Raw genomic sequence first — 9,310 nt, forward strand, 5'->3', positions numbered from 1 at the left:
CATCTGGAAAAGGCAATTGGAGAGGATCAAGTGCAGGAGAGCTCAATTGCAAAAATAAACTAATTTTCCACGCGTTGACTTCCAGATGCTATGGGTTTCTAATGTGAAAATATTGCTTCAACAATTGCTCAGCTAGGGGTCTGTTTAGCCTCTGCAAACAATTCAACATCATTCTGATTCAAAAGAGCTGTAGAATGTAGAAAGGAACAAAAACCTCAAAAGTGCTGGAAGTCCCTGATCAGAACGGCCAGGAGGAAATACCTCCCCTCAAAAAACGAATCCCGCCCTGCTTTCCTCCTCGCGGATATTGACCTATGTGTATTTCCAGTTATGCTCTGGTTTTATTTTCCAACCTTCAACGGGCCCAACTGAGAAACATTTGAGGGGCTGCAGAAGAAGCTGAAGAACTTCAAAAGACATCTGATCTCATGACCGGAATACGATGTAAACTGTTGGAAACTATTTCAACGCGCGTTTGGGGAAGAGAGTCTGCAAATCACATATTTTGAACTGACTGCCTTTATTTCCATTTCATCCCGTGTAACCGAACCCGGGGGAGATGGAACCTCATCAATCATATAAACGATCTGGCTGCCAAATATAAAGCATTCCCCGCATCAGCCACACGCGGTTCATTTTCAGGTTTGGTCACCAGCTTTCGTTGACGGGACTGCAGAGAGAGCTGCTGTACGACTCCTGAAAATGGGGTTCAGCAAAAAGTTCAATTGGATTTTCCTAACGTGGATTTGCAGCAACGTGTGTGTGAGCCGCTCACAGCATGCTGAAAGTGTGAAGCAGAGGAAACCGTTTTTTGAACGGCTCAGGCGGCTGGAGGAACAGGTGGGTCCAGCGAACATACCTGGCTGCAGCCTCTGCGGCCATAAGAGGAGTAGGCTGTTCGGCCCCTCGAGCCTGTTCCGCCATTCAATAGAATCATGGCTGATCCCACGTTCCTCCAGTCCACTTTCCTGTCCTTTCCCGTAACTGCTGATCAATATATCAGCATTAAATATACACACGGACTCTGCCCCCACAGCTCTCTAGTGGAGCTGGCTTTGGTCTCTGGTGGAGCTCCTTGGGCCTCTCTGGTGGAGCTGGCTTTGATCTCGCTGATGGAGCTCACTTTATTCTTTCTGGTGGAGCTGGCTTTGGTCTCTCTGGTGGAGCGTTGGTCTCTCGGGTGGAGCGTTGGTCTCTCGGGTGGAGTTGGCTTTGGTCTCTCTGGTGGAGTTGGATTTAGTCTCTTGGGTGGAGCTGGCTTTGGTCACTCTAGTGGAGCAGGCTTTGGTCTCTCTGGTGGAGCTGGATTTGGTCTCTCGGGTGGAGCTGGCTTTGGTCTCTCTGGTGGCGCTTTGGTCTCTGATGGAGCTTTGGTCTCTCTGGTGGCGCTTTGGTCTCTGATGGAGCTTTAGTCTCTCTGGTGGAGCTGGCTTTGGTCTCTTCGGTGGAGCTCTGGTCTCTCTGGTGGAGCGAGTTTTGGTCTCCCTGGTGGAGCTGGCTTTGGTAGCGCGGTTGTTGTAGAGAGAGTTCCTCTGGGGGTAGAATTGCTCAGGTCACTCTACAGGTGGGCAATGGTAAATTATTTCAGATTTGCTGCTGCCTGTCAACTGCTAATTGCTGGGATGATATAGAAAGGAAATTACTTTCATATGGCCTGAGCTTAAAGAGATTTCAACTGGCACAGTGGTTAGCACTGCTGCCTTATGCCTCCAGGGAGCCGGGTTCAATTCTGATCTTGGGCGTCTATGTGGAGTTTGCACATTCTCCCCGTGCAGGTTAGATGGGGTTGCAGAGGACTGGGTCTGGGTGAGGTGGCTTTTCGGACCTGGGTGGGATGCCCTTTAGGAGGGTCGGTGCAGAAGCGTTGAGCCGAATGGCCACCGTAGGGATTCTATGATGATAATCCTGATCAATAGGTCAAAGACAATATTTTCTGTGTTTTTAACATGTATGTTGTATGAAACATTATTTTAACGCTCATCCCGCCAATTCTATTACCACAGTTTCGTCGATTTCAAGAACTTAGCTTGACCCGGTTACAGGTCATTTCCGAGAACTTCAATATTTCTTCCAATGTGGACACTCGACTGCAGTTGCTGACGGAGCAGTCCAGTAACATCACCGCCTCAATAAACACCTTCCACAGCGTGGCAGAAAGTGACATCCGGAGCTTAAAATCCTGGATGAAGAAACTACAGAAGAAAGTGAAGAAAATTGAGCTGAAGATGTCGACCTTGGAGCAGGTCCTCAGCGAGCGCAGCAAACAACTGTCCAAAGACCAGAAAGAGCAGAGGTCGATGGTGTCCAACCTGGCCACGGTGGTAGGGAACCAGAGGAAGGAACTCAGCTCCCTGGCCGCGGGCAGGAGCAAACTGCAAAAGGAAATGGAGAGCATTGGCGACCAGGTTAAGGGCCAGGGCGAGAAGCTGGCCAGGTTTGAGGAGCAGGTGGCAAGCGCCTTGCAGAACGATGCTCTCTGGGCCAAGCCGAGCCCGGTGCTGACAACAGAGGCGACAGCACCCCTGGAGTACCGGGCAAAACCCCTCAGACAGACGCCCTCTCCCAAGCAGCCCGTCTCCAAAAAGGAAGGGTCAAGTATGTCTGTATTCCAATATCAATCTGACAGGGCTAGGGGAAGACGATAAGGCGATTCCAAACGTACAAGGCACCAGTTGATTTAAGTAAAAGTTAACCACCCTGCATTAAAACTTCGGCCTCCCCGTTCCCTCTTCGATATCATTCCTGAGCATTTGTTAAAATGCACTTGTCCGCCTGGGTTAGTTTAATATAGTTCCGTCCCCGTAACTTCAAAAGGTAGCAAGAAATCTAAATGTAATTTTGGCGCTGCTCGCTGTAACGCTTAAAAAAAAACTTTAAATCAGCATTTGAAAGAATGCAATGGGGAATGTGACACAAAAATGAAGGACTTTAATTTTAGAAATACCAACATAATTCTCATTTGCAAAGGCAAAGCGAATTTTGGACGGGAAGCATTGCATGTGCAGTGTGTATTCCGGGGTATTTTGTATAGGCAGCGTTCTAGTGATTGGGCGTTTCATTAAAACTCCTACTTTTTAGCGGACTCTTCGGTATTTCCCCATCCCAACAATAGACCGCAACCCAGAATAGCAGATCTCTACAGAAACCAGAGCCTGCAGAAATGTCAGAGGTCCAGAGCATGTGGCTGCTTCCACGGAGAGTCGAAATTAACTGTCTCTAAATGCAGCACAGGGATGTATATTCATATCATTCACCTATTTATCATCAATGTCAGCCGGCAGAGATGAGGAAAGTTCAGCGTGAATAAGTGTCTAGTCGTAGAATTTGACTTGCTTGTTAAATGAATAGGAAAGGGACTGGAAATTTTGGTGAATGCGTTGTTAAAGAAATCGTAGATGCAACGTGCACAGGCGGTGAAAAAGGAAGGGCATAAAATTTCGAAATATTTGAAGGTCTGTGACTTTTGTAAAATAATAATAATCCCTTATTGTCACAAGTAGGCTTCAATGAAGTTACTGTGAAAAGCCCCTAGTCGCCACATTCCGGCGTCTGTTTGGGGAGGCCGGTACGGGAATTTAACCCGCCCTGCTGGCCTTGTTCTGCATTACAAGCCAGCTGTTTAGCCCACTGTGCTGGATGTGGGCGTTGCTGGCTGGGCCAGCATTTATTGCCCATCCCGAGGAGCATTTAAGAGTCAACCACATTGCTGTCACATGTCACATGTAGGCCAGGCCAGGTAAAGATGCCAGATTTCCTTCCCTAAAGGACATTAGTGAACCAAATGGGTTTTTATGACAATCAGCTTGGTTTCATGGTTATTATTAGACTTTTAATTCCAGATTTTAAAAATTGAATTCAAATTTCACCATCTGCCATGGCAGGTTTTGAACCCCAATCCCCAGAGCATGACCCTGGGTATCTAGATTGCTAGACCAATGATAATATCACTATGCCACTGCCTCCTATATATGACTGATAAGTCAAAAGTGATGTGCCGCCTAGTGATGTCACATCTGTGAATGTGGTGCTCATTGCTATTCTCTATGTAACAGATTATAGGTTTAGCTCAGTTGGCTGGACAGTTGGTTCGTGATGCAGAGTGAGGCCAGCAGCGTGGGTTCAATTCCCGTACCAGTTAAGGTTATGCATGAAGTCCCCGCCTTCTCAACCTTGCCCCTCGCCTGAGGTGTGCTGATCCTCAGGTTAAATCACTGCCAGTCAGCCCTCCCCCTCAAAGGGGAAAGCAGCCTATGGTCATCTTGGATTTTAACAGATTATTGCAGCAAGTCTAAACAAGGACTCCAAATGCGAATTCATGAATTCAGAGGGTGGAATGATGAGGAGAAAAGCACACCAAGAGTGTCCTGATTGAGATTAGTTAGAGTTTAAAAAGATCCGTAGAGTTTGGATTCACAGAACCTGGACGATCAGGAGACCATTTAAATAAAGTGTGCCAATGGAAAATGAATGCAAACTTTTTAGCAAGTGACTGGTGAGGGCGTTGAACAGAAAATGCTGGTGGGTTTAAAAAAAAAAGGAATTATATAGAAATTATAACAAAGAAATTATTCACTTGATTCAACCAATATGCAATGATGTTGAGCGATCCTAATTCCATGTATTTGCTCTATTCTGACCGCTCTTTATTTCTCTTCAACCGCCAATCAAAACTGTCCCCAGCTATTAACATGGCTGCTGCTTAAGTTGTTAATTCCATTAGTGCAGTCCACAGCCATAAAAGTTCAAACACTTGGTCATTAAGTTACTCAAACGTCAGCACAAAGAAATACAAGTTTCTAATGATGGGTGAAGAAGTCAAATGACTTAGAATGCACACCGCACAACAATGTATACAAAGAACTCTTATTCCTAGAATCCTAGAATGATTACAGCATAGACGGAGGCCATTTGACCTCTCCTGTCCAAGCCAGTTCTCTGACAGAGCTAGCCAGCTGTACCCCTTTACCCCGTAGCTCTGAAAATGTGTTTTCCCCCAGATGTTTGTCCAGTTCCCTGTTGTATAACTTCATATCCACAATCTGCACACACATCTAGAGATGATGCTCTAAAAGAGTAGATGTAAGAATTTACACATATCTAACTCCTTTAACACAGAAAAAATGTCCCAAGGCACTTTATAAAACTTCATAAATCTGTAAGTTTTTATTTCTTCAAAGGGAGTCTTTTTGACTTTTTAACAGAAGTACACGGCAGTTTTGGGTGTGCATTAATACTTCAATGGCCCTATATCTTGCTGTCAAAGTCTGTTAGGAGGAAACTTTATACAAGTGTCAATTTTGTAGCTTTAGCCCGATGAAAAGCAAGGTAGACAATCCATAGTCTGGGAACGGTTCAAGATTTGTATGATTTTTTTCTGTTACTGGAGTTTGGATACTCACACCATATTTTACTACTGCTAGATGTAAGCCACCCAGTAAACAGAGCTCTATCCATGTGGCAAACTTGTGTGCATGGACAGTCCCTTTGCTCATGACAACCTAGACAGAAAATAAACTGGTACGAGAACTTGAATCAACTGACCATATATGGCACCCTGCAAGATACTGGTCTGAGACTGGTAGCTTCAGTATAGTTGTAGAGTAAGTTGAGTTCAGAATCTTCAGTGAAGTTACAGCACCTTATACTGAGTATCTTGTAGCAGATTATTGGATGATTAACATTTTACAAGAGTGTAAACAGATAGGCACTGAAATAGACAATTAAACCAAAATCTCACACAGAATGAATACAGTTTACAAAGAAAAAATTACATTGTTAAAAAAGCAAACAAAAATAGCCCACTTCCTTAACATTAGACTTTATTCCAAAAATATCAGTTTTTATAGGATGATGAATGCATATAGATGGGTTGGATTTAATTGATCTTTATTTCCAAGGGTGAATATAATAAAAGAGAAAATGAATGGTTGCATCTACACTGATGTAGATGATGTTTTTCTAAATATAGATCTTTCAGGCAATTAACAGTCTCTAACATTGTTTACAAAATTAAGATCAAACAAGCTGGCTATATTGTGTAGGTATTCTGCTGATTTATTGGAAGACCATAAAAGCAAAAGTATGGTCCATTTTGGCTTCAGGCTCTGACAGCTCTTCAGCAAGAGCTATCTATCCAAATCACATTTCCCTGTCCTTTCCCCATATGTCTTTATATTCTTCCTCCTTAAACATTTATCCAGTCTTTCAAAAGTTATATTCTTGTCTCTGTGCCAAACATTCATTTATATTCTTGTCTCTGTGCCAAACATTCATTGTATGATAAACTTCTGCGTGAAACATTTCTCCAAACTTTCTCCGTCTTCTACTAAGAATCTAAGGCTTGTGCCCTTGTTACTGATTCACCAACTAAAGGAAAGAAGCTCTCATTACCTACCCTTTCATAATTATGGAACGAGTTTTCATAACATATTGATTGAGCAGAGTTCCTGATAATGTTTTAGAAGATTTCCCAATTTGACCACAAAATGTCAAATTGGAAAAGGTCCACAATGACACATGAAAAATTATTTGCTTAAACAGTATGCACATTCTTATCCAAGCCTTCCTCAGGAACCCTACCTATTCTTCCAACTCTGATACGATGACAAACCTTCAATCTGCCCATAAACCTTATTCTTAATTTATCTTTCCCTGCTCTATAGTGTACTCACAATATGGTAACAGATCCCTTATTATTTATTAACATAGACAAGGCAGACTCTCCTTGAGCACCGAAACACTAATAAATAATGCCTCCACATTTTATGGTTGTGATTGTGCTCTTAATTAATAAAGCCACCTTTTTTTTCTTCTGTATCTATTCCCATACCAGCCTCCCCGAACAGGCGCCGGAATGTGGCGACTAGGGGCTTTTCACAGTAACTTCATCTGAAGCCTACTTGTGACAATAAGCGGTTTTCATTTCATTTTCATTCAAAATATAAATGTCTATTTATATTAAATGTATGTTTAGTTTCAAGTTTGACCTATATTTGGCAGGGTTCTTGTGTAATTGATTAAGTTAAGGGATTCAATATGTACTGTTTCTGTATCTTTACAGAAAACAGGTTTTAGTTTAACTTTATTCAAAAACTGTAAAATCTGCACACAAAACAAGGTAAAACTGTAAAATAATGCATGGAAATAAATTCAGTAAATCTTTTTCTTTAAAAAAATCCTACAGAGGAAACGTGCATTCCACCATCTGGTTTACACTTAAAATTTGCCTATATCATAGATTATATAAATACTTCCATTACATCACAATGGGTGATAATATTTGGTATCATGTGCAACAAAAGCTGGCATACCTGATACCACAAAGGTGGTCTGAAAAGTAAGGACCAATTAATAATTAGCACTTAGGATGTGAAAATGCATTACTTTAATACTCACATATGATTATTCATGTGTTTCTCTTGTTGCAGTCTGCAATGTGAATTCAGTGATGCACTTTCCCAATTCTTCCACTGAGAATTATGCAACCTTCAGCAAAGGCTTTTCAACTGGGCTATTTGAAATGACCATCTGCACTTGGCTCAGAACCAAATCAAACTATCTGGGAACTATGTTGTCGTATGCAACTGAGGATAATGACAACAAATTGGTACTGCATGGTAGAAATACAAGCAAACAAACTACCATCCATTTTGTAATTGGAGATCCATCATTCAGGGAACTTCCTGTGATACCACTCTTAGATGGTCGGTGGCATCATATTTGCATCATCTGGTCTTCCTTTGAGGGTAAGTACTGGTACTATATAGACAGACGTCTGGCAGCAGCTGGTTCCAAATTCCAAAAAGGCTATGAGATTCCAGCTGGTGGAGCACTTATAATAGGCCAGGAACAGGATAATGTGGGAGGAGGATTTGATTATACTGAGTCCTTTGTAGGGCATTTGGCTGGATTCACAATTTGGAACCGTGCTTTGACTCCAGGAGAAATCTCAAGCATCACTACAGGAAAGGCATTACCTGGAGGCAGAGTTTTAACTTTCAGTGATGTTTCTACACTTAATGGTGCAGTTCGACATCGTAATTGTACCTGCCTGGAATACTGTTAATAAAAAAACATATTGGCTAGGGAGGACACACATTAAACTCTAATTTGTACTGAGTATTCCGGTCACACTTTCTTTTGCAATTGCTACATTTGCTTTATAGCAATTCAGAGCTGTCATAGCCATGCCTCAGCAATCTACTTTAAAACTCAAGCTCACTTTCATGCTTTGAGAAATCAACCAGTAATATTTGCCAAATCATCTTGGTTATAACTGGATTTTAAGTAAGTAATTGAAAGAAAATCTTTGGGGAGATTTAATGGTTACATCTGAATAAGGCCAAAACATTTTGAATATAATACAGAAGTATTTACAAGTCCAAGTACAGGATACTGCGATTTTAAGACTCAAATAGACTTGCAGAATCCCTTTTTAAATAACAAACCTAATTCACTCCCTTCACCAATGGCGCACCATGGATGCAACTTATATCATCTACAAGATACAAGGCAGCAACTCACCAAGACTATTTCAAAAGAACTTCCAAACCCATGAACTTCACTACCTAGAAGGCCAAGGTAGCAAGTGAATAGGAACGCCACCAGTGGCAAACCACACAGCATCCTGACCTGGAAATTAATCATCATTCCTTCTTCGTCGCTGTGTCAATATCTGGAACTCCTTAACTAACAGATCAGTGGATGTACCTACAGTGCATAGACTGCAGCTATTAAGTAGGCACCTCACCACCATCTTCTCAAGCGCAATTAGGGATAGGCAATAAATGCCGGCCTTGTCAGTGACGCCTACATCCTGTAAACGATTTAAAAATGATAAACGTCAGTGTATCTTACTAATTTGAATCCTGATAATAAAATTTAGGTGTATAATTTAGCGTTTTCATATTATGACCTATAGTTTCCTATGAAGCAAATTCTTACTGAAATGATGTATTAATCTTGTTTGTGCTTTCTATTTTTGTAGAATGGTTTACTCATAAAGTGATTTGATATCAAACAACTGCTAATTGTGTCAAAGTTTCTTATTAGTGGGAATATTCTGACCGAGTTAAAATGCTTGATATTGGGTGGTGCCTCAATGGCAGCTGAGTCAAAGAGCCCCTGACAGTTATAGTACAGGAATCATTGAAGGACGATGACTGCTATCCTGAGGCCATTGCAAAAGCACATGAACAAAGAACAAAGAAAAGTACAGCACAGGAACAGGCCCTTCGGCCCTCCAAGCCTGTGCCGACCATGCTGCCCGTCTAAACTAAAATCTTCTACACTTCCTGGGTCCCTATCCCTC

The 9,310-nt window shown here is 42.0% G+C and overlaps 1 protein-coding gene across 1 annotated transcript; it reads left to right on the forward strand.

Annotated features, from left to right (window-relative positions):
* The first annotated feature begins 331 nt into the window (after positions 1-331).
* On the forward strand, positions 332-9,022 carry ptx4 (pentraxin 4, long). The gene is made up of 3 exons (XM_072481292.1): positions 332-840; positions 2,004-2,595; positions 7,428-9,022. Exons 1-3 carry the CDS (start codon positions 703-705, stop codon positions 8,063-8,065), a joined length of 1,368 nt encoding a protein of 455 aa, XP_072337393.1. The 5' UTR covers positions 332-702; the 3' UTR covers positions 8,066-9,022.
* Positions 9,023-9,310: the final 288 nt, after the last annotated feature.

The sequence above is a fragment of the Scyliorhinus torazame genome, chromosome 17 (assembly GCF_047496885.1).
Source record: "Scyliorhinus torazame isolate Kashiwa2021f chromosome 17, sScyTor2.1, whole genome shotgun sequence".
NCBI lineage: Eukaryota > Metazoa > Chordata > Chondrichthyes > Carcharhiniformes > Scyliorhinidae > Scyliorhinus > Scyliorhinus torazame.